The sequence below is a fragment of the Perca fluviatilis genome, chromosome 2 (assembly GCF_010015445.1).
Source record: "Perca fluviatilis chromosome 2, GENO_Pfluv_1.0, whole genome shotgun sequence".
NCBI lineage: Eukaryota > Metazoa > Chordata > Actinopteri > Perciformes > Percidae > Perca > Perca fluviatilis.
In genome coordinates, this window is record NC_053113.1 from 24,907,521 (window position 1) to 24,933,519 (window position 25,999).

The following is a 25,999-nucleotide window of genomic DNA, read 5'->3' on the forward strand; positions in this document are numbered from 1 at the left end:
GTGTGTGTGTGTGTGTGTGTGTGTGTGTGTGTGTGTGTGTGTGTGTGTGTGTGTGTGTTCTCATTCCTTACCCCATTAGGGAAACCATCTCTGGTGAAGATGGGCCAAGTTTTCCAGTTTGTGTCATGGCGATACTGTCTGTGCACATGCTCTCCAAGTCCATATATATTATGGGATGGAAGCTTAGCAGACAGCTGTAGGTACTGGTCTGCAAACACCAGTGGAGCCATTGTAGTGTCAAACCTGAATGTGTGTTTTTGTTTTTTTTAAGAACAGGAGACAAAAACAATGGGTCACCACTGGGAAGTGAGAAGACAGACTGAAATGAGAAAGAGAGCAAAGGGATGTGGCAAAAAAAGAGAGAAAACAAGTGAGACAGAAAATGGTAGAGACAAAGAAGTAAGAAAGAAAGTGAGATGCAGTGAAAAGTGTAGTAATGAGAAGAGGACGTGTTGAGGAGTTGAGTTGTAGAAATAAAACAACTTTGAAGACAGACCATCCCATCAAGCTCTAATAAGCCCTCTGGGTAGCATTTCTCTTCAAAATAAGACATACTGTACACCGTTAGTTGAAATACTGAGATTGCAATAGGTGTATACAGCTGCCGAAACAGAGATATACAGAGTAAATATAGTAAGAAAAGGTTGTAAATGCAGTAACTACACATTTTTATTGAATAGTCATGACAACACAGGAACACCAAAAACGACTGAAATAAAGACTAATTACATTTGATTTTAATCATATGACGATGATAGTTTTGTCTTGTCACAGTCGATCAGGGTCAAAAGGATGACCAGGAGAGGCTACATTTGTGTTCAGTGCATGAGTCTTTTCATGAATAGCTTTTATTATGAGAACCGGATGCCCATTCAACAGCCAGAAAGATCAAAGAGCAGAATGATTATTGGTATCATAACTCTGCGGTGTTGTAGTACTCGAGACCAGTCTTACTCTAAAGGTTTTCTTTCAAGACCGCAACTGCAGGGATATCACTAAATTGCCTGTGTATGGTGTGATTACTGGGACTGGATGTAAAACTTCCTGCTTCAAATGCAACCAATAACGTGACTCATTTCTAGTTTGAAATGTGTTACTGTTAATCCCCATTCCCCGCCCCCCTTAACACATACTCCCAAAGTGAATGTAGGTGACTGGAGAAGAAGCTCTGGCTGTCTGGGAGATGTCAGCCAAATCCTTGGTAATAACATTTTATTTATTACATTTTGTTTATTATATTTAACAAAAGAAGTTTATTTGCAAAACATCTAAAAAGAAAACACACAGCAGTGTGTAAATTCTGCAATGTAACGCTAACTGACAGCTGGGACCACCTAAGATTTTTATCTGCATAAGGAAGCCTAAAGAAAGGTAAGCTAAGTGTAAGAGATGCTAGCGAAGCTAGCTAGCTAAAGTTGCTAGCTAATCAATCTGTCTCTGTTCCAAAACTGGATGGAATGGAAGCATAGCAGACCGTTGTAGATACTGGTCTGCAAACACAAGTGGAGCCATTTTAGTGTTAAACCTGATATGTGTGTTGTTTTTTTATAAGAACAGGAGACAAAAACAATGGGTCACCGCTGCGAAGTGAGAAGACGGACTGAAATGAGAGAGAGCGAAGGGATGTGGCAAAAAAGAGTGACTACAGCACTGTTACTCCACTCCAATATCAATACAATTTTGTATCTGGCGAAAATTATACCATAATAAACATTTAATGATGACTTGGTTGGAAAAGTAAGTAGTTAAACCTTGTTATCACTCTACTTTATGGACTTTTTAGTGGCCATGTAATTATTAAATCTTATCAAATAGTTATAAAAAAATTAACTGGTGCATGTGATATTGTTCTTGATAAGAAGTTAAAAATGTTGCAATAGGTTAAATATGACGCAAGAAGATGAGTTGTATTTTATTGCTCAGTGCTTTTAAAGGTCCCATGGCATGAACATTTCACTTTTATGAGTTTTTTTAACATTAATGTGAGTTCCCCCAGCCTGCCTATGGTCCACCAGTGGCTAGAAATGGTGATAGGTGTAAACCGAGCCCTGGGTATCCTGCTCTGCCTTTGAGAAAATGAAAGCTCAGATGGGCCGATCTGGAATCTTGCTCCTTATGAGGTCATAAGACCCATGAGAGAGAGACCTCATGGCTTTCAAACAAGCAAATTGGCAGTTGGTCAAGGCCACCGCCCCCCCCCCCTCCCCCCTCTCTCTCTCCTCCTCAATAGCTACAGACACAGAAATGGCACATACTAAGGAAAGCTCATTGTGGGACTGGCTCTAGTGGCTGTAATTCTGCACCAAGGCTGAATTTCGGGAAAGAGACTTCAGATACAGTATTAGGGGACCACTAAGGTCCATATAAAAGCATCCAAAGAGCACCAGGTCATGGGACCTTTAAACAATAGAGGTTTCCAGTATTTAGCCATTTTCCAGTTTGAAGCTTTATATTAGTGATTTTGTCCTAGACTTGTTGCTGCACCAGTGCATTCTCTAAAACCACTAAAATATTGCTTCATCTGACTTATCAGGGTTAATGCTAATCCATAACCTTTCTAACTAATCCAGGTTGTCCACGTTTTTCCATATTACAAATTACATGTGAGAAAAAAAATGTATCTGTGAGCAATACGTGAGTTAATTAAAAAGTTTTTTACTTAACCTAACATTTACATCCACCATGTTACTGCTTAATTTGATGCCAACTCACAAATTTGTGTAAAAAAAGTTTTGCAGAATTTCTGAGTTGTTGACTTGAGGAGCGTTCATGTAAATTTCTGAAATTAGAAAGAGAGCGAAGGGATGTGGCAAAAAGAGCGAGAACAAGTGAGACAGAAAATGGACTACAGCACTGTTACTCCACTCCAATATCAATAAAATTTTGTATCTGGAGAAAATTATACCATAATAAACATTTAATGATGACTTGGTTGGAAAAGTAAGTAGATAAACCTTGTTATCACTCTACTTTATGGACTTTTTAGTGGCCATGTAATTATTAAATCTTATCAAATAGTTATAAAAAAAATTAACTGGTGCATGTGATATTGTTCTTGATAAGAAGTTAAAAATTTTGCAATAGGTTAAATATGACGCAAGAAGATGAGTTGTATTTTATTGCTCAGAGCTTTTAAAGGTCCCATGGCATGAACATTTCACTTTTATGAGGTTTTTTAACATTAATATGAGTTCCCCCAGCCTGCCTATGGTCCCCCAGTGGCTACAAATGGTGATAGGTGTAAACCGAGCCCTGGGTATCCTGCTCTGCCTTTGAGAAAATGAAAGCTCAGATGGGCCGATCTGGAATCTTTCTCCTTATGAGGTCATAAGGAGCAAGGTTACTTCCCCTTTCTTTGCTTTGCCTGCCCAGAGAATTTGGCCCACCCATGAGAGAGAGACATCATGGCTTTCAAACAAGCAAATTGGCAGTTGGTCAAGGCCACACCCCCACCCTCCCCCCCCCCCCCCCCCCTCTCTCTCTCCTCCTCAATAGCTACAGACACAGAAATGGCACATACTAAGGAAAGCTCATTGTGGGACTGGCTCTAGTGGCTGTAATTCTGCACCAAGGCTGAATTTCGGGAAAGAGACTTCAGATACAGTATTAGGGGACCACTAAGGTCCATATAAAAGCATCCAAAGAGCACCATGTCATGGGACCTTTAAACAATAGCGGTTTCCAGTATTTAGCCATTTTCCAGTTTGAAGCTTTATATTAGTGATTTTGTCCTAGACTTGTTGCTGCATCACCTGACTTATCAGGGTTAATGCTAATCCATAACCTTTCTAACTAATCCAGGTTTTTCCATATTACAAATAACATGTGAGAAAAAAAAATTATCTGTGAGCAATACGTGAGTTAATTAAAACGTTTTTTACCTAACCTAACATTTACATCCACCATGTTACTGCTTAATTTCATGCCAACTCGCAAAGTTGTGTAAAAAAAGTTTTGCAGAATTTCTGAGTTGTTGACTTGAGGAGCGTTCATGTAAATTTTCCCAGTCGGGACAATTTTTTTTCGATTATTCTGACCCCACATGAATGCAGAATTAATATGGGTTTTTGTATTTTTGGGACTGACATAGAGAAATGCACTGACATTAAAAGTAAAGTAAATTCCTAGGCAGTGCAGTATGGGACAAGTACAATGCAGAGAAGAAAATGTCACCTTTTGGAATCAATGAAGTATAATCTTAACAAAAACAGAATCTCTTGAAACCCCAAAGTCTGAATTATGACCAGTGAATAAACCAAGTCAAGACAATTTAATTTATATAGCCCATTATCAGACATGTGCCTCCATTGTGATAATGGTGATTCCCATGTGGCTCTCTAACAACAGGGTTATGAATGGAAAACAAAGTTGCAAATTGATTACTAAATAGCTGCTAATCTTCACTCCCTCTGGTTGAAGGTCATGTGCAGTGTTGGGAAAGACAACGCTGCTCAATACACCAGTAAGTGAGGCAAGCCAAAGATTGGCATGGTTATGGTATTTATTCCCATGCATCACATCCTAGTAGTAATACAAACATGGGTTTTGTGCCCTCACAAGCCCTATTTTTCACAAAGTGCCATATTCCATATACCATAAACGATAATAATGGTTTAATGCCTTTTGGTGTTTAATAGGAAATCTGTGTGTGTGGGAAATATGTATGGAAATAACGCATGACAATGAGATTATGTGGCGCACTGACAACTAAAGAGAATTTCTGACATAATTTCATCAAATGAGATGCACATAATCAATGCGAGTATATTGACCATTTGCAATTCTATAAGGTGAATGTGAAAACACTGATAACTGGCAGAGAGAAGCACAAGTCAGCTTGTCTTATAATATTTTTGGCCACTATGGCACTTACCATATTTTGCCTCCAGAATTACACCCATACCTTGTAGTATCATCTCTATCAAACTCCAATCAACTTCCAAAATCTATTTTCTACCTAAATGTTTCAACATTCATCCCTCTACAGGTGAAGCCATACAGTAGTATATATCCGACTTATACAGTGTATATATAGTATATTATAACATAGCAAAATTACAGTACTTGCCTGGATGCACATTATGTTGTTGAATATAAACAGTATATACTGTATACTCTGCTCGCTTTTCTAGTTCCTTCACTGTCCACATGGCAAACAATGTGATATTGTAGTTCTTATGAGCCACCCTGTCCAACACAGTTGCAGAATGAACACACACACAAACATCGTAAGCACTCACAGGACTTTGTTGTTCTCCTTCCTGCGCACAGTAAGGCCAAAGGGTTTGTGTGTCATCTCCAGTGTGTCGCTGATGGGGCTGGAGGGGTCACTGTTGAGGCTGCTGATGTGCTCATGGGGGACTTCAAACCTCTTCCTGTAGGCATCATAGATCTGAGTAGAGAAACAACAAGTGTAAGTGTGGCCTCATATCTCCCAGTCATGTTCTTACTTTGTTGTGTACATTGCTATTTTTGTCCTCTTTTGTTCTGTACAACATTTGTGTTAAACATGCTTTGATACAAAAATACTTTTGAAATGTAATAAACTGGAGTAGATTTATCTCACAATTCCCTCTGTTTGTGTGTGTGTGTGTGTGTGTGTGTGTGTGTGTGTGTGTGTGTGTGTGTGTGTGTGTGTGTGTGTGTGTGTGTGTGTGTGTGTGTGTGTGTGTGTGTGTGTGTGTGTGTGTGACAATTTGTGTGCAGGCAAAAAATATGTTTAACAGAGATGGGGTCTGTCAGTGTCTACCTTAAATCGAAGTCGATTGTTGGACTGCATTTCTGCGTGAAATGACAGCTCTTGTATATCAGCCCCAAATAAAGAAGGAGATGTCATTCTCTTCAGTTGGGCTGTTATTACTGCAAAATCAAACACATGGTAAAAGAGTGTAAAGATTATAATACAGTTTAAACATTTTCATTTTTACAAATGTATACTTAAAGATGAAATGACATAAAAATAGCACTCAGTGGGTTAGCTAAGTAAATGGGAATACGGCTAGCATGGCTCTGTCCGAAGGTAACACAGTTGATCACCTTATAAAGCTCAATAATTAACATGTTTATAACTTTTGTTTAACCCATACAAAAACCTAAGTGTAAAAACTAGACATTGTGATTTTACAGGGGATTATGTGCTGTTAGTTGCCTGACAACTTCAACTATTCCTTTAATAAATATGCAGACCTGCCAACATGTACGCATTTTGCGTACTCGGCACGCATTTTGACCCTTAAGTACGCTTGTACGATTCGCTGCTCTCTAGGTACGCATTTTGTTGCATCTCGCATTTCTACGGTTTCAGTTTCTATGCAATCTACATCTATGACGTTGATTCTGCCGCTGAGCATAGGAGTGAAAAGCTTTCGGCCAATCAGAGCGCTGCATTTTAACCCTTCGCCCACCTGCCCCTCCTAGCCAAATGCTTTGCGCGTTTAATTCAATTCAGTCACAGTGCCTCAGCAAGCCAGGCTGTCCGGATAACTGTAGGTTTGCATGTCATGGCTGAACCGCCTCAAAAAAAGGTTCGGAACGATTTCTTAACAGGAGAGATGGCCTTTCCTCCACATGCTACCTCACATAGACAGTACGCGTTCTGCACCGTGTGCAAGACAGACCTCGACATCAGTCACCAAGGGGCAACAGGTAACGAACACAGTCCCATAAACAAATACTCCCCACCCCCGAAACATAATGATATTAAAAAAAAATTGATGATGGGAGTAACGCGTTACAATTCAGTGGTTGAACTGACTGCAGAGATACTTTGCGACACGAACATTATTTTCCGGAGTTTTTTACGCTGCGTTGAAGCGAGCTGTCCCGTCACTGTTCCCCGTGGTCAGAGCCAGAACCAGACGGTAACTGACAACATCTGTGTCCTGTCAGTGGCGACAGCAATGTGACCGAGCAACTGACACATGTTGAGAATTAATGTTTAGTCTTGCTACACGTAGGCTAATATTAAATTTTATCAGCGGTGGAAAGTAACTATAGCCGTCGGTATACTACCGTCGGCTACTTTGATTCAATTTTAAATTTTTTTTTTTTTCATTTTCTCCTTCTTATTAGGCTTCTTCTAGTCCACCACAATTCAGAGTAAAGTAGGCTATTGAACATTTTACTTAACTATTTATTTTATAGCTTTAGTTACTTTGCAGCGTCATATTAATAATACAAAATAATATGAATAAATGATGATGTATTAAAGTGGATAAAGATGAGACTTTGTTGACCCCGTGGTGAAATTTACAAGCTACCTGCCAAGAATACTCCGGCTTTTATTTTGGTGAAAGTAACGCAAAAGTAGTCATTACAATTCAGAAACAGTAATATTGTAATATAAATAATTACTCTCAAATGACAGTAACTAGTAATCAATAATGTATTACATTTTGGAATTAACTTGCCCATACCTGGTGTCAATAGGCTAGCCTATAACACCTGCCATCCTTCCCATTAGTTGGGGGCAGTTAGAAAAGTGGTGGAATGGCTAGAAAACTAAAAAGGTTTTAGAAAGGCCAGGTGCTGATTAACGTAAGATAAAGGTAATAGTTGGGCTATTTATGTGATGTGATGGCAACTGACATAATGCAATGTCACCCATGTGAAATTTTTAAAAGCATATCTAAAATATCTGACCCATGTTATTTATTAGCCTATAATTGTGTCTCTGTCAGGCTTCAAACTCTGCTTTTTTTTAGTAGTTGCTTTAGGCCTATTTAAAGTTGCTTTATGAGTAAATCATTTTCTTAAACTACTTAATTTCCCTTCAGTAATCAGAAGAAGGCTACATGTTAACCTGGTCTGACTCTCATCTTTAACACAGAAGTACTTAGGCATATCTAAGCTCTAGATATTAGCTCTCTCTGCCTCCTGTTGGTTAGACTAACAAATATATGGGCACAAAATATTGGACAGGATATAAGAAAAAATTTGTATAGTAGTTTCACTACGCGTACAGCCGTTCATCCACTCCTCTACACAGTAATACTAATTTATTGTAATCTAGAAGGTAGTGATGAGCCAAACAATGTATTTTCAGGTGGAAGAAGTTTCTATTGGCTATGCCTCCTGTACAACCTTTGTTTTCAATTCAATGTTAGGAGTGATAGCAGTAATTGTATAACATTTATGGTCTACTTGTATATGGTTATGGAGTAACTAATAAATCTTCCATCCATCTTCGTCCGCTTATTTAATAAGTAACTAATAAATCTTGATTGGTGAAATTATATTATGTAGTATGTTGTTAAGTATGTCATAGGTTTCTCATTGGTGATTGGTGGTGGGCTGTCGGTGATTGGTGTGCGTGGGGTGGGGGTGTTCTCATAAAATTTCTTCAAGGTTGGCAGGTCTGAATATGCATTACATCTCTGGCCAAATATTCTGCATTAATATTCAAGAGGCCTTTAACATTAAGGGTCTATTTAATGATCACTTATGATCATTTAATCATAACATGACAAATACAGTATATATTCCCTACAGTGATGAGTGAACTGCAACAATAACCATAATACCATTTAGAGTTCAGGTGAACTTGGATGGAAATCTCTTCAAAGGCAGATGTATTCCCAGGTTATCCATTTACCAGTATGATCAAAGGGTGCAATATGCTTACATTTCACTGTTGTCTTTGAGTTAAATGTGGGTAATTTGCATAGGAGCCTTGAGTGATGTCCTGGCAGAATTCATGTAAAATATTTGAAGACATCTAAACTTATATAAGGATTGCTTTAATTTTTTTGCAATGGTTGAAGTCCCTGTTGAGTAACATTAAGATAAATGTTATGGTTAATGGTTTTGGATAATGTTCCTCTCAGTCTAAGCATTTGCCATATTTCAATTTAACCACCTTTTGTTACACAAAACAAATATTGTTAACGAATAGTTTTTTCTAATAAGAACATGTTCTTATGCTATTCAAACGATGTGACTGGAAATGTTGTTCAGACTTGATATAAAATGTCCAATGTTTCTTCTTGCTTTTAAACAATAAAGGAGTTCACATAAGGCAGTGAAATCAAGCAGAAAATAGAAAAACCTGCATGCTGCAAAGTCAATCATGTTTTCTAATATGCCATCCATGTCATATTTCACAGAAAAGCATGCCTGAGGCAAAGTCAATGAAAAAGGAAAAACGATGTGATGAAGACAGACGGACAGATTGAAGGAATTAAAAAAAAAAAAAAAAAAAAAAAATCACCAAATATTTCAATTGCTCGGAGACCCCATGAGTGGGAGAGCAGCATAGATAGAGGGGGAAAAAGGGACTTACTGTAAGCATTTGGTTGCTCCACTGATTCCACTGTGTAACCATGGTTGGTTGAGAAGAAACACCAGGGAACATTTCTCTCATCCAGTGGGCTCCAGCAACATCCACGCTGCTCACATCGCAGCTGTTTGAGTAGTTGATGTGGGTTATCATTTTCATCATCCACATTGCCAATTTTGTCATTGCTGCTACTATAAACAATGTTGTTATCATTATCATCATCATCATTGCCGTTCTAAAAATCATTACAACCAGGGTACCCAAAATCATCAACAACACTATCTCAACTGTGACAATGGTAAGAGTAAGAATTGAGTTGTAAGAAAATCAGTCATTATGGAATCCTCAGCTCCTTCTCAATGTCCATTAAGTTTAAGGTCTTTGAGAAAACTTTCTCTATAAACATTACTTTGTTGTCTTGGAAATGATAGTGACTTGTACCTTTGAGGCTCCAGCATCAGGGAAACAGTCTACTCTTTCAGCCAAAGAAATGCTGGGACACTGAGGAACGAATACTTCAGTAGTTTCTGCCAAAAGATGAAATGTTTACTTAGAAAAAAGAAATAATCTAAGTGAAAACCCAGTAATCTTACATAATAAACTACCTAATAGACTGCACACTTATTTATGATTCATACCCATGTAAGCAATGAACCCTAACCAATTGAGAGACACAACTGAACCTGTCATTTCAGCAAAGCCCTCTACTGATTGTAGTAGTTATGATGGAAGTGAGGTGATTTTATTATAGAACAACATCCTTCCTTTGCAGGGTGGCTGGATGGGTCAAGAAAACGTACATTGACACAGGAGTAGGGGTGGGCGAAATATATCGTCTACGATAATATCGTCATTGTTGTGTTAATGATGTCCAAATTGATATTATTGAGTATTTAAATTACTTAGAAAAAAACACTTCAAAACACGCATTGGAACGCTACACATTCACTAATGTCAACAAAGATGGCGGCGCGCGATTGTGCCGCGGCTACTAGCTCTCCTGTCGATGTATATTTAAATGTCCGGAGGACATAGCCAGACTGGAGGCTCCATGGATTGTTGTCGGCAGCAAGCACGCCGAGCTAGCTACCGGCAGGTTCGAGACAAGAACTCCGGCAAGACCAGAGAGGAAGGACTGCATTTTTGTGCATAATGAATGGAGTACCGACCGCAGAATCGTTGCCCAGCACTGCTCACCTGACCTGGAAGCCCTGTCGGTAATATACAGGCCGTTTTATTTACCACGAAAACAGCACACTGCCGTCTACATAGCCCCTGATGCTAACGTTGGCACAAGTTTGGCTCACTGCTAACCATAGTGAACAAACTGCAGCGCAGGGGGGATAAATATTGTAGCAGGGGACTTAAACAAGGCGTCCATAAAGTCTGTACTCCCCAGCTTTTTTCCAGCATGTAGATTTTGCTACTAGAGGGAAGAACACACTAGACCATATATATATTCTAAAGTCAAGAAAGCACACAGAACTGCACCTCTCCCTCACCTGGGCCAGTCAGGTCGCATCCAACTACTCCTGATCCCAGCATAAATCCCGGTCAGAAGGACTATCAAATCCTGGCCTGACACTTCCCTATCCCAGCTCCAGGACTGCTTCCAATAAGGACATGGTTGTGTGCAATAGGTTACAGAACAGAGCCCTTTGTTTTATTATTTCATCTTGCTTGTATGCTGCACAATTTACATTACAGCAGAGGTGTAAAACTGAATGTTTACTCAGAGTTCAATGTTCCTACACTAGTTCAATTAGTATTTTGTATGTCTTTGAATTGTTTTTACTTGAATACATACATTTTAAAGAAAATAAATAAGAACTGTTTTTATTCAACATTGTGCCCATTATTATCATCAGTGATTAAGTAACTCTGACTTTTAAAAAAGCATTTTTAAAGGATATCATCTAATTATCGTTATCGTCAAAATCTGCAAAAATATCGAGATATTATTTTTTGTCCTTATCGCCCACCCCTACACAGGAGACTGCCATTCGTTTTCCATTTCCATTGTTACCTGACGACAACCAGTTGGATATAATTGGAACCATGATGATGAAGGTTCCATAACCTACTGTTGAAAGAGACCATAACTAATCATAAAATGTATTTTGTTAGTCAGGGATTTGGTACAGTTTTAGAAAGCACTGACAAATTATGTTGTCCTGCTGATAAGGACAGTCAAAAAATGCTTATGTGTTGTTCTGAAGAGCAGGTACAAATATTTTGTTTAATTTGGAGGATTTGTTGGACCAGTTATTAGACATTTTGCCATATTCAAAATATAAAGTTAAGTGCCTGATGTTTGTTTACCTACCATCTTTGATGATTCCAGGTTCTCCGGTGACAAACAGAACTATGAGAGCGAGGGCTGCCACGGACATCAATGTGAACATGACAATTAGGGTCACCTCCAAACCTGAGAACCGCCTTCTCCCCATCTAATACACACACAAACGCACACATACACAGAGAGTGATTACAGTACAGAGGCCAATATCATAAACACCCAAAATGACATCAAGTTTACTGAAGGCAAGGTCTCAAAGGTCTCATAAAACTTCCCTGCTTAATGAGGCCCATTGGCAGGACACACACACACACACACACACCATAACTATAGTAAACATGCATATACTAACCTTGGACTCAGCAGAAGTTTTCTGGAGTTGGGAGAAAAAACACAACACTGAAAAAATCTGACCGTAAATGTTACACGGCTAAACTAATCTGGGGTCGTAGAACAATTAAACACAGCTTCTAAAGCCTAACTTGTAACATTAATTATATTGTCTCCTCTCCCTGCGTGTTGCGATTAACGTAAGAGTGACACAAAAAATAGGCCTCGATAAATGCATGTCTTTCCTACTTATAGAGGGGTTTGTGCTGTGTTAAACTGACTCACCCAGCCTCTGTGTCAGTTTACGTTCTGGAGCCAGGCCTGCTAGATTTTGGTGTCTTTCTCGTCAAGACGGACGTCACCCTCTAATGTGCTGCCGTCAGGTCTGCACTAGCCCACTCTTCGGTGTTGTCATCCAGGTTTTAAAAGGTGTATTTACAAAAATTGTATTGTGGGAAAACAAAATGTCTCTTCAATCAAACGGTCTTTCAGTTTTTCCCCAGTGTGTGTGGCCTGTAGCGTCTGTCCACTTGAGGCTCTCCACCTCTGCTTCCCGAATCAATAACTCAATTAATCTAATAAACCCCACCTGCCGGTCAGGCCGGTTTAATCAGCGTCACACAAACCCGCCTATCAGCAGTGATTGTAGAGTGCATGTCGCAGAATAGCGAGGACACGTGCTTCACACTGCGAGCAGGCACGTGCGCCACTCGGCGTAAAAGGGAGAAAGGAAAAAAAGAGTCTGCCGCTGTCCGGAGCGAAAGAGGAAAAATATTTCAGTCGGAACCGAAATTTGCGTTCCGGTCCGAATACTACCGTTTGCGTAGGAACCGGTTCCATAGTGGAACCGGGTTTCCGTACCCATCCCTAGACGAGAAAGAGAACAAGAATTACAATAAACAGGGAGTCCACTAAACTGCTAGCCAGGCCAGGCCTAGTCTTTGCAAAGGCACCCATCATATCACTAACGGAATTAGGCTTCACTCCAACGTACTCTTGGAGACAAAAACAAGGTGAATGTCTGTATGTGTGTGGGTATGTGTCTATTTGGGTGAACGAGAGGCTTATAGCCATCCTGTTTAATGTGCTGTGAAGAGCAGGCGAGGGCAAAGAGAGAGACTGAGAGTCAAACGTGTGCATGCCCCCCTGCACACCATACAGAAGCACCACAAATCGTTTGCAAACATGCAGTGCAACACCGAGACACACAAACAAAATCATACAGTACAAACCTTTTTAGCTTCTCTCTTCTTCCATTTAGCTTACACTAAGTGCCTAAAAATAGCTTTCACCCATAACAGCATATCATTTTACTTCTCCCAACTCACAGACATTCTGATACGTGCAGATGTACACACATTTAAAAATAAACGGGCACTTTATATCTGCACTGTTGAGGTTCCCATGAGTGAAGGCAGTTTAGAGTATTATCTGATATTTCATTTGAACTTTTACTTAATACCCTTAGTTCACTGGTTACTTTGATCCTTAAGTTAATTTCAGCCCAAGAGGAGATCAGTGCAGTGTAAATATAAAGTCAGTCAACACATCGGTATTCAAAGCCCTCCATAGACATTTGTTTCTCAGGGCTGCATTGTAATTTAGAGTGGATTATTTACTCTACTGGTAAAGAGCTACACATAACCAGCTACACATAACCAACATTATTAACAAACTTGGTCACAGTCTGTCCACAGTAATGTGGATTCAACTGCAAACATCTACAAGCCACATAAAGTTTAAATCTGTATCTGTAACAAGAATGATTTTTTTTTGTAACTAGTTTTTATTTATACATTGATGCTGTAGTTATTAAAAATAAACCCCACTAGCATCACAGTAGTAATCTATCATCCAACATCATATTAAATAAGTAAATATATATATATATAAAAATATTAAACAAAGATTAGTTTTTGAGTTGAACAGGTAGACAGCCTGCAGCTGCAGTCTTACCTCGGCTCTCTCCACTGTTCGGGGCAAAGTGCTTCTGAGTTAAAGTGAGATAGCACCTTATAGGGGTTCACCACTCCTTGTGTGTGTGTGTGTGTGTGTGTGTGTGTGTGTTAGTGTGTGTGTGTTAGTGTGTGTGTTAGTGTGTGTGTTAGTGTGTGTGTGTGTGTGACCCCCAAAGCCATAAAATGTCAGATAACCATCTACAGTGTGAGAAAACAACTGCAGCCTAAAATCCTCATTTCAGCTTGTTACAATCAATCCCGCTATCGTGTTTGATTTCCACAGAGCTTATGAGAGTTTGTGTGCGTGAATAGTTGTAATTTACCCAAAGATATTTGTGTATTTTTGTTGTTTTATGTAAGCTGTGACTCAGCACGAGTAATCATTACCCCACTGTTACCACATCAACACTCATTTACACACATACATACGCACACACTTGCACACATTTAGCAGTATTTAGTTGTTTGGTTGAAGTAGAAATAAGCAACTCATTAGACTAGATCTAAATAAATATTTTCGGTCATATTTTCTATTGGCAATGAATCCACTGTAATCAAAGCTATAAAGTTGTTTTTGTATTTTTAAATAACAGGATGATATAATAGATGATACTGGAGTCCCTGTATCTGTATAGTTATATGTGGCAGCCAGTAGGTGTGGTAACTTCACATGTACATGTGTGATCAGCTAGATTTTACCTGCAGATCACCTACTCTTATGCTTCTTATGCATCTCTAACCACCTCAGTGGTTCTAGCCAGATGAAAAGGTGTGAATGTATTTGTATCTGCAAGACACTACACAATATTTACTCCTGCCATAATGTCAGTAAGTAGTCTCTGAAAAGGTGTTAACCTGTTTTCTTAATACATCCAAGGTCTGTCTCCTCTGTCCCTGTGATAACAGCAGCTAATGTAACACTAAGGGGCCTATGTAGCTAAATGAAAATCTAAATCTCACCAGGATTTGATCCAGATACAAGACACTTGAAATGACAATTTTAAAATGGCATAATGATAACTTGATGCATGATGACCGTACAGTGCAATGAGCCATTGAATGGGGCATGGAAACTCATTTGCATGCCACTATTCACATGCACTTATGCACCACAGTATTCATTTGTGTAAAATATCAGTAATGAAAGCGACTGTAATAAAACTTTTTGTCTGACTGTAAAAGTTGGGTAACCTTTTATTTGAAGGGGTGTGCATAAGACTGACATGACACTGTCATAGCCATGACGTGACACCGGTCATTAACATGAATGAGTCCTTTTGAATGTTTATGACTGCTGTGATTAAGTGTCATTCTGTAAATTGGGACACTTTCAATCAAAGATAGCATTGAAAGATTTAAGATGTTTGTGTTATGACAACTTGACATGAAAGGGTAATTTTGGTTTTATTTCCCCATGCATTTGTGTCTAATAGACTGATGTCAACATAAATCTTTGAAATTGATGCAGTAGTGAGCTGCAATGTAACCTGATTGGGCAATTGTATACCCTTGATTTTTGTCCACTAAAAGTGATTGTTTTTGCCACTGACAGGCTCAGATTGTTATTGAAAGTGTCTAACAATATTATCGATCTCACGAGGTGACTTGTCCAAAGACAGCAGTGTGGAGTGTGGAACGTGAGTCGGGTAAAAGGCGTCCCGGTAGTTTGTTGTTTTGGAGTACAGAAATTATAGGCTTGTGTTACGTAAAAGATTTTCAGTGCTGTGGCTCAATATTTAGGAAAATTATTTAAACATTGGATGAGGTCATTATAATTCAATGACCCCCTGTATTCTTTGAGCCAGAGTATTCTAAATCCATTCTAACTTAGTCCATCTAGCAGTTAGAGATGACACTGGCCATAGAGATGTAGAGTGATGAGGCGTTAATGGCCCATCAGTTTTTACAAAAGGATACTGACTATTGGGCGTCGGACATGGCGGCTATATTATCCCTAGCCTAGCGGATGTAATGTTAACAAATATAGTGTAAATAATTGTCTCATTACAGAGGTCTGTTTGTAATCGCAGAATCAGAGTCACTATATCTGTAACTGTTTTTACACCGTCTTTGTCTTGTAAAAATGCTTACCATGCTTTGTGGGGTGAAAACCGATGACTGCACCGTCTCCTGTGACAAAAGCACAATGCCACAATCATCATCATGAAGGAGGTCCGCAGCAATTATGAACAACACTCATCTCCTCTCTGGTCATCACACATGTGGGAGTTGTTGAGAGACCAAAGCAGGCAGTTGGCTTTCTGCCTTGAAGCAAATAATTCCACTCTTTACTTTCTCAAACAGAGATTAAATATGCGGAGTGTCTATTTGCACCCCCAGTACGAATAGCCTCGGCCACACAGCTGAGCTATTCACACCATGTGACGTAACAACAAAAACACGTTGCTCGCGTGCACCGAAATCATGGCGGATGTTCATCTTCCATGATTGCAGAAACTGGCATATTAGGAAAGTTTTGTCTCTAAAGTTTATAACCATTGAATTTCTAGTGGAAAATGGATACTACAGTTGTGCTTTCTGTCTTCAGTGAAAGCATACAACTGTTAGTTTGTTAGTTAGTACCTATTTTTTGTATACAGTATGGTTACCTAGCAACCAAGCCTTGAAGACACCAAGTGGTAAATAGTTGTACAACATTCTGTAAGAACTGCTAGGTGAGTGGTTAGAACACTGAGCTTCGGTCTGGGACTCTGGAGTTTGATTCCCTGGTGAGGTGATCTTGTTTTTTTCATTTTGGATTGGATATTTTGCATGCAATTGCGCAAGTCAGGGCCCGCGAACGCAAACATTTTTTTTGCAGGGTGGTAGGGGAAGACTCATGAATATGCCTGCTCTGGTTGGATGGATTAGGTTTAGGCAAGAGGAGTGGGATTGGTTATGGTTAGAGTAAGAATGTCAGGGCGATAATATTCCAAAAAGGTGTAATACATGAGTAGTATGGATAACTGTGTGTAAATATATGCCAAGGTACTGTAAATGCACAGGGGTGCAAATAGCATACATTGATATTTGTACCAGACGGGGTATTAATAGAACACATTGCTGTGTGCACAAGCGGGGTACGATAGCATTAATTTCTAATTGGACCAGGGTACGAATAGCATACACTGCTAATCGTACCAGGGGTGCAAATAGCCTCACAACCTGCGTTTGTTCGACAGGGGTCTCTTTCTGAACATAATGTCACAAATGTGAAGTTTCCCAGGTCTTTTATTCAACGTACCCAAAAAAAGCAAATATTCTGTGTGGTCCAGCACCACAGGCTCGGAGCAGCCTTCAAAGGCAGAGCTGAACAAATTTTACACTGTCTGTTGATTTAGTTTGTCAGGCTAAAAAGGACTGCATAGCGTGTGGTTTAAATTGTGTACAGTTTCTATGGCCAGACATCCATCCATTCCAATACATTCTCTAGTTTGATGATGGCGTCAGTCCATGTCACCTCAATAAACCGAATGGAGAGTGTCAACTGAATGAGATATTTCCTATCTAGAGACACAATCATCTTCTCTTCCAACACAGATCTTGATTGCCATGAACTGTACAATCAAAGAAGCCAACATGAGCTCTGATTGAGGTTTTGTGAGTGGGTCCATGTAGGTGAGACAGTGGTAGACAATGGACGTTCATAACTGTGACCATTATTTGCTAAGATGCAGACGCAATTATGACTTAGGAATGTTGTGTGTGTGTGTGTGTGTGTGTGTGTGTGTTGTGTGTGTGTGTGTGTGTGCGCGCACGCATGTGTGCATGCATGGAGATGTAGGCGTTCAAGTCTGTTTCTGATCATTCTGCTCTCCTTTTCTCTCCTTACAAATCCAATTCCACTCTGCCACTGCCAATTTCAGGTGCTCTTTCTCTAGAATGCAGTGCCAGCCCATTTCAATGAAACAAACTGAAATTGGCAATTCACTCCCCTGTATCGATCCAGTCACTTTAAGACTAGGCACTCAACATTAAGAGCTGCCAACCAACCAAGATTATATATGTGTGTTCATGCGTGTGTTTGTTTGGTTGTGACTGGGAACCTGCCCACGCACAGGATGACCTAAATTGAGGACAGCTATGCTCATTATTATGAGTGCAAAGATAAGTTAAAGTCCAAATTATGAAACTGTATGAATGTGTGTCCCAGCCCAGGATAGGAAATTAACTAACAATGTAAAGATTTACAAGCCACTGACAGATATGTTCAAATTTGATTCATTCAATAAATTATTATTTTTTGTCTTAAATCCACCAGCCATTTTTCATATTATACCAACATTTGCTTCATCCTGAGCCTTTTGGTAAGGTTACTAGGAAAACTCAGCCCAGAGTAATTTTATTCTCCCCGAAACAAGTTTCCTTTTTATTTTTAAACAACTTTTTTTTTTTTCTTTTTTTTTGCAATTTTCACTGTCTCAATTTCATTGCAATAAAAATACAAAAGACATAGCAACTTTTATCGCAATTTTTCACAAAAGCTCCTGCAAAATCAGGCATTTTAGGCCGCAACAATCTCAACAAAAGGCCGCAAAATCCTGTAGGGACTGATTTAGGCTACGTGTGAATTTTCGCCGTAGCGAGTAGTATGAGAGGACATATGTCCAGGTTGGTTGGGTTGGTGGATGGATAAAGCACAGGACTTTCACCCAGGAGAGCTGAGATCGCGTCCTGCGTGTGGTGTTTTTCAACTGTTTTTTTTTTTTTTTTTTTTCCCCAATGTTTATTTCCTAAACCCAACCTTTTATTGTTTTCCTAAGCATTTTACGTTGGTCACTGTCGTGTTTTTTTCGTGTTTTTGTAGGTTTTTTTTTTGTGTTACTAAAGCTTTTCACAATGTTCTTTTCCTAAACCCAACTTTTTTTTTTTTTTTTTTTATACACGTGTGACGTTCTCGCGATAACACGTGTGTATGTTTACATCCGCTGTATACAGCGTAGACATATACGTGGATAGCTCAAAATGCGTACAGATAACATTTGGCTTTAGGAAAGTGGCATGTAAGTTTACGCAAAGTCATGATGCCTTGTGGCAAAAAAGAGAAAACTGTGCAAACATGTGACCTGCCATTATAAAGGAAAGGCCTACTTGCAGAGTCACAGCCTTGCCAATCCAACAGGTGTCAAAAAAACTCCAAAGTCTCACTTAAGTGTTACCTTTAGGTCTGATTTCAGATCCTGTTTATGCATGCTTACTATGCTACGTTAATTGTGTTGTCCCACGCTGTTAGGACGTGTTAGTTATATTCTACTATAGATAAGGTTAATAAACTCTCTTTTCGTCAGGTCAGATCTCCGACACCCACCCACCGGAAGTTAGAATCTCATGTTAGTTTTATATTGCCTTGTGTGCTTCTTTATATCTCTCCCTTTTACTATCTCTACACACACACACACACACACACACACACACACACACACACACACACACACACACACACACACACACACACACACACACACACACACACACGTACCACACACTTGCTTGTTTTGTAGGTGAATAATGGAATGTTTATTGATTGAAGAATTTGTGATTATTAATCAGTATTTATTGGTAAGTTATTGGTAAGTAAATGTTTGATAGAGAATTAATATCTGCACCCCTTTTTGAGAATGTATCCACAGTTCAATTATTGTTCCCTGAGTTCATGGTGGTCCCCCGTATTTTTATTCCATTTGATGAAGTTTTTCATTTTCAAATCTTTATTAATATTGATTACTTGTCTTTGATAATTACTAATAACTGATCCTGTGCCTCCTAAATCCCAACAATTGTATGACTTTTGAAACATTTTATCATCTACCGTACATTCCCATTTTGTTGTCTCAAAGCACAATAAAACACTCTCAAGGTCTCAATATAATAAATGTGTTATGATATATAATGATTTTTATCTGGCCTTGGCTCTCTGTGATTGTTCTCGCCAGTGATAAATGCCAGGTCTATTAATAATTGACCATAAGAAAGTATAGCAAATGTTCACTCAGATAGACTACTAGTCTAATGCTTAAGAAAGGAGACGTTTCCATGATGCATTTATTTTTTGTCAAGCATTCAGTCATGTCACTTCCAGCTTCTATATTTACATTCATCCAAACAAACCTCTTCATATATTATAATACAACAATAATCACCTTGCTGTTGTCGGAATTGAAAATTCTCTGCTTTTCTGTCATGTATAAGGGCACACTTTGTAATATGTTATAACAAATTGAACTGATAAATAAGTGTGCATGAATCACCTATTTTTTCTCTCTCAAACTAATACTGTGTTAGGATTCTTTAAAAGGGATCCAGACGCAAAAACTGAAGTGAAAGGTTTGTTTGGCCATTTTGAACACCGTGTGTTAGTGGCTGCCTAGCAGCTGTGTTGAAGATTTAAAATTTCTGATTTCATTTCCACAGACTAATAAATATAGTTATTGCATTCAATCCTTTTGTCCAATACCCCTCTGTACTCTCTTTCTCATACATTTTTAAAGGGACATTGTTTCAACACTCACTGTTTACTGTGCGCTGGCTAGCTTTGGCTGTTATGTGCACACATTCTGCTCTGTAATACAGTGTGGAATAAAGGCTAAAAGTTGTCAAGTTGTGGAAGATTTATATGGAATTTAGACATGGTCATGGAGTTTTAATGTAGACTGAGATGCGTGGCTTCACAGTACTGTGAGTTTTGGCTGTTAACAACTTTCATATCTCTATTTCTACGGTACAGAACAGATTGTTTCTGTTTAGTCAATTTCTGCACAGAATTAACTGATTGAGGGCACAATTAATGCAAACAATTTCTTATTTTTAGGTCACAGTCATCATATGTGCAATGCACATTTTAACCCGGTTACCTGCTGGGGTCTGTAGTGTTCAGCTGTTGGCTCATTGCTGCTTTTTATGCGCTTGATCTCCAGCTCCTCGTTTGCCAATTCCCCTCTTCACGGGGAAGTTCCACTTCACACATGTAAGAAGTCCATCTTTAGAGCAGCCCATTCTGTTTCCCACACTTAATTTTTCACATTTCAGAGACCCTGTAGCAGTGTTGGGCTTTCTTGATTTCAGGTATCAAAACAGCAATCTGCTGACTCCATAGTGGTCTCTGCTTTGGTTGAGGCTGCTACTTACCATTATGCATTTGCTTAGTAAAAAAAGATGTCAATGGGACAATAACCACATCTTTCTGTTTCTAGTAAGCACCCTGGTGTTGCAGTACACTCCCATCTAATGTAACCTCAGTGATACGGAGTCTCCCTTAAGGAATTTGCAATTTAGCAAGTTGTTTCCTTAAATGTAGGTCTGCCTCCTTAACAAGGGTCTATGTTCTGTTGGTAGCTTAAAGGGGGGAGATGTAATTACAGTCCACGCAAACTACTCAAGCTACTCAACACTCAGACATCACCATCTGTAATTAACCTGTTGTCCTGGGTTTTTGCATGTGAAAATGAAGGAATGTGACCGGTGTGTAAGGCTGGTAGAAGAGTGTGGATGAAATCTATAGATCCCAAATTTATCGAATAATAAATAATGTGATTAGGGGCTGCTTTTATTAGCATTTGTTTTGCATTAAAGTGTGGTGGGTCTCCCACTGCATCATCTACACTATGTTGTAATATGGCTTGTGACGTGCATAGGGATAACCCCCTTCCTGGCACAGAACAATGTTTAGTGGTGGAAACATTATTATCTTTGCTTTCAGCCTCACAGAAATCAAGCCCAGAAAATGGCAACATAATAATGAACTGTCTCTGTTGATATAGTCATTCAACCTCCTAGGAGACAAGTCACCAAGCAGTTATACTTGGGTGTTGCAATGTGTGTGTGTGTGTGTGTGTTTCTAACTGTTATATCACCAATGACTACACAAGCCATAATATGCAGGTGGCCTCTCTAAGTGTTCCCATTATGCAGTATTCCCCATAAGCATAGCACAGATGTTAGACCCTGTAGGGGAGAAACAGCATATTGAATGAAGAGGAATATGCATATGCACAACTTTATATACACACACACACACACACAGAGCTTCTGCTGCATAATTTCTAAGGGAAATGTCAGCCATCCATCCCAAAAAAAAAAAAAAAAAAGGAGAGAAGTGGAGTATCAATATTTCATTATTTCATATCTGTGTGCTGAGCAGAAGAGGGAAGTGTGCGGTTTGTGTGTGTCTTTCTTTGTGTGCATGTGCACATAAGATTCTTTAGTTCTTGGACAACTCCCTGCTTTTCCAAAAAAAATTATTTAAAAGCTAATATAATCTGACAGCTAATTATCTTAAATTGAATGTGCTGACGATAGCATAATAGTCATGCCATACAAAGGATAAGCACTGCACCAACAAAACTCACAGTCATCCATAGATAATTGTTTCATTATTAGGATATGCACTTTTCTTCCTCTATATCCCCACTGCAACACAACATACATTACAATCATTCAGAAAGAGGTCAACAAGAAACACTAATCAACTCCACAACAATATTTTTCATCTGGAGTTGCAGGAAGAGAGACCCTGAGATTTTCAGTAAAAGTAAACTGACCTTTGTTGGCAGAAGTATGGAAGATAACATTAGCCATAATTGATGGTGCACTAATGGACAAGGCTTGTTTTATACATAATGATTGATGCACATGCATTTAGCTGGGTGGCAGGCTGGCAGTCACCAGATGAACCTGGACTCAGTTCCTGCATTGGCATTGCTTAAGTGTTCCCTCCAGAGGTGCTGTTGTGCAGCTAATCATCTTTTTCAACCTGCCTGTAGAGAGTATCTTCCCATGGTGATCAATACAGCTTCTTAGGATTTTACAGGCCGTTATGTGTAACATATCATAATGTCTTTTGCATGTAGTTTTCTTGTATGTGGAGATGTATGCATTTAATACCGCATGTGTGTGATATTTCCTATTTGATTATGTTGCTGCATTGCTAATTTTTTTCAGTTGCATCCCTGAATAATGTTCACAGCACCTACACTCATTAAAGGTACAGTAAGTAAGACTTATAAAACTAACTTTCTGTCACATTTGCTGAAACAGACCCTATGCTTGAGTAGAACTACATGAAGCAGGTAATAAAAAAAAAAAATCCAGCTCCTCTGGCACCACCTACAGCCTGTAGTACGATTTGCAAAAATCCACAGCTCCCTGTTCAGATGCACCAAACGGGGCCGGGGTGTCTAACTGCGTGTCAATCACTGCTCATGCAAACGCATTCATTCTCCCCTTGGGGGGGAGGGGCTTAGGAGTCCGTTTTGGGCTTTAGCGGAAAGGGGGAGGGACTGAGAAGTTGTCGATGTTCACATTTTTGGGCTAAGTCCTAGATCTTCACAATCCTACCTACAGCACCTTTGATGTTTCTGCCTGTCAAGCAAACTCAAAGAATACAAAAAATAAATAAGAAACTAGGTGAAACACAATCTTTCTGGTTCGATGTGTGTTTTTATAGGAATTGCATCTGTTAAAGGTCTTCACAGACAATGGACACATTCAGATAGCTTCACACTTAGAACATTTTAAAATGACATTGATGTTTTAAGTCAAACATTAACTTTATCAGTGTTGTAATGTAACGGAGTACAAATACTTCGTTACTGTACTTAAGTAGAAATTTCACGTATCTGTATCTGTATTTTAATTTATGTCAACTTTCACTTTTACTCCACTATATTTCCTAGATAAAATGTATACTTTTACTCCGTTATATTTCCACTAAGCATCTTCGTTACTCGTTACTAAAAAATAAAATTAGAAGAAATGTGTGCGACTGCAATAAGGGAGGTTTGGCGAATCACTGCTCCTAGATTGCATTACGCACGCTCCGCACGCCGCACGCTCTATTTCAGCGCTTGTTTGTTGCTAAAGGAGGAGGAGGACGCACAACTGAAACCGCCATGGAAGCACGAGCACCTACTGGAGGACCTCCCGTTATTGTAGAAGACCACCCCGACGATAGTGGTGAACAGGGTAGTGGTGAAGATAACGTCATACACCTGTGGCCGTATTTGCAAGAAATGTTTCTGTACATTGATGTCAGCTCTAAAAATATGCTGTTTGTTCTTTGAACTTTAGAGAATTGTGCCTGAAAAGTCCTAGAAAAGAATGTGATTTTGATTTGATGAGTGAGATTAAGAAGATATGGGAACCCTGAATATGCTTTATGCTTTACTATAAGAAAGCCACAATATAGTTCACAATAAAAGTTCTAACCGCTTGCTTTTAAAAAAAAAAAAACTTTTACTTTTACTTCAAATACTTAAGTACATTAAATATCAGAAAATTACTTTTGATACTTAAGTACAGTATATATCAGATACTTTAAGACTTTTACTTAAGTAATATTCTAAAAGGTAACTTTCACTTCTACCAAAGTCTTTTTCTAGTACGATACTACTACTTGCTTTCTAGTACTTTATGCAACACTGAACTTTATCATCGTTATATGGGGATGTTTATAGTCATCTTCCAATTTTATTATTAGGTATTAACTTATTTAAGTTATGCAGTATATCAGCAAATACAATTATATTTCTATTCTTATGCAGACTATTAATACTAGAAATGAATCCTAATTTCTGACCAACAAAGAAGATGTGTTTTTAACTCTAAAAACTCTAAAAAGTCTCTAAAAATCTATGTTTAATGTAGTAAAAAAAAAAGATCAGAACACATTTATCATAAAACACACAAGGACCCAGTCTATTAATATTTGACCAAATTCTAAATTTATCAACGCAAATGAAACTAGACATATAAAATATTTTCCATACTTTTTTTTTGTCAGAATTGGATTCATGGAATGTGGCTGTGCAAGTGATATCTAGTATTTTAAGGTTAAAGACGCGCTTAAATATGTAACTTGATTATTAAAATCTTTATTGATGGCCTATGGTATGATCTCTGATTACACTACACCACAATAGAGCCCAATAAATAATGAATGTTTCTGACGAAACAACAAACAAACTGCAGTGCATACTTGATGTTGTATAATGACATGTTGGTCAAACACTAATTAAACACCACTTAACAAATGAATATGGAATTTGTGTATCATGAGATTCCAATTTCCTCAGTTTTCTAATTAAATGAACATCTTCATTTAAAGTTCAATTAGCTTTTATCTCCTCTCCCCCCCCTCATCAGGCTGGGAGTCGGGCTGTATGGGTAGCAACAACGAATCTCCTCGTTGCCATGGCAACTCTGAGCGGGTGATCTTTTGTCAGGTGCCAAGAGCTTGCTGCAATAGAGTAGTGTTGGTCATGTGTGTGCCTGTTTGTGCATATGTGTGTGTGTGTGTGTGTGTGTGTATATGCACACTTGCACATGGTGCCACTGTGAGTGTGAGTGTTAGCAGCATAGAAAGAAGACAGTGTGCTTATCTTTGAGAGACTGCAAATCCCCTTTCGGTCTGTCACTCTCCCTCCTCCAGCAGCGTGACTCTTTCTCAGCTTCTCTCTCTGTATATTCTATTGTCTTTCTTCAGAAACGCCATTGTTGCATACTTTTCCCTTTCACTTAAAAAAAGGGACTCCTCAACTTTGTCATCCCCCTTCTGCTCTTACCAGATTCATAGTCTCTTTCTTTCCCCAACACAAGGAAACTGAACGTGAAAACTTACTGTGTGTACTTTTCTGTTTCTCTACACCTACTCCTCCCTCGCCCTGTTCCATGATATGCAGATTCTTAGCTCAAAGTACAGACTATATTGATCTTTCCCGTCCTCCCTCGCCCTCTCTCTCTCTCTCTATCTCTCTCTGCTCCCTCTATCCATTATCCTCTGTTCATTCTGCTCTTTTCTTTTCCTTCCTCTCTCCATCTCTAATGACCTCTCTGCCGATTCAGAGGCTATGAAGACTTATGGCATATCTCTATTTCTATAAAATGAAAATTAGAAAAACCTATTAGTCTCCAGTGAAGGTTGAACAGCATACAGCACTGCAGCTGAAGACACAAATGTTCTTTTCAAAACATCTTGTGGCGCAGATATCTGAAAGATTTTCAAGTGAAACATGTCTGTGTGTGTCGTAAATTAGGTGAATGACTTGTTGTTGCGGTGTGGCTCTGCCTGCCAACACAGAGGCCCTCTCTTCGAATTCACTTAATCAGTATGCAGCTCCTCTCTGCATCACTGTCCTTGTG

The 25,999-nt window shown here is 38.9% G+C and overlaps 1 protein-coding gene across 1 annotated transcript in view; it reads right to left on the reverse strand.

The window, feature by feature from the left end:
* Positions 1 to 13,932, reverse strand: part of si (sucrase-isomaltase (alpha-glucosidase)) — a 96,430-nt gene extending 82,498 nt beyond the window's left edge. Inside the window, exons 1-8 of the mRNA XM_039822684.1 lie at positions 13,863 to 13,932; positions 11,929 to 11,949; positions 11,604 to 11,727; positions 9,719 to 9,804; positions 9,281 to 9,401; positions 5,750 to 5,859; positions 5,241 to 5,392; positions 72 to 243 (exon numbers count right to left, since the gene is read on the reverse strand). Of these exons, the coding sequence (XP_039678618.1) occupies positions 72 to 243; positions 5,241 to 5,392; positions 5,750 to 5,859; positions 9,281 to 9,401; positions 9,719 to 9,804; positions 11,604 to 11,727 (765 nt within the window). The 5' untranslated portion in view covers positions 11,929 to 11,949; positions 13,863 to 13,932. The remainder of the gene's footprint in view (positions 1 to 71; positions 244 to 5,240; positions 5,393 to 5,749; positions 5,860 to 9,280; positions 9,402 to 9,718; positions 9,805 to 11,603; positions 11,728 to 11,928; positions 11,950 to 13,862) is intronic.
* Positions 13,933 to 25,999: the final 12,067 nt, after the last annotated feature.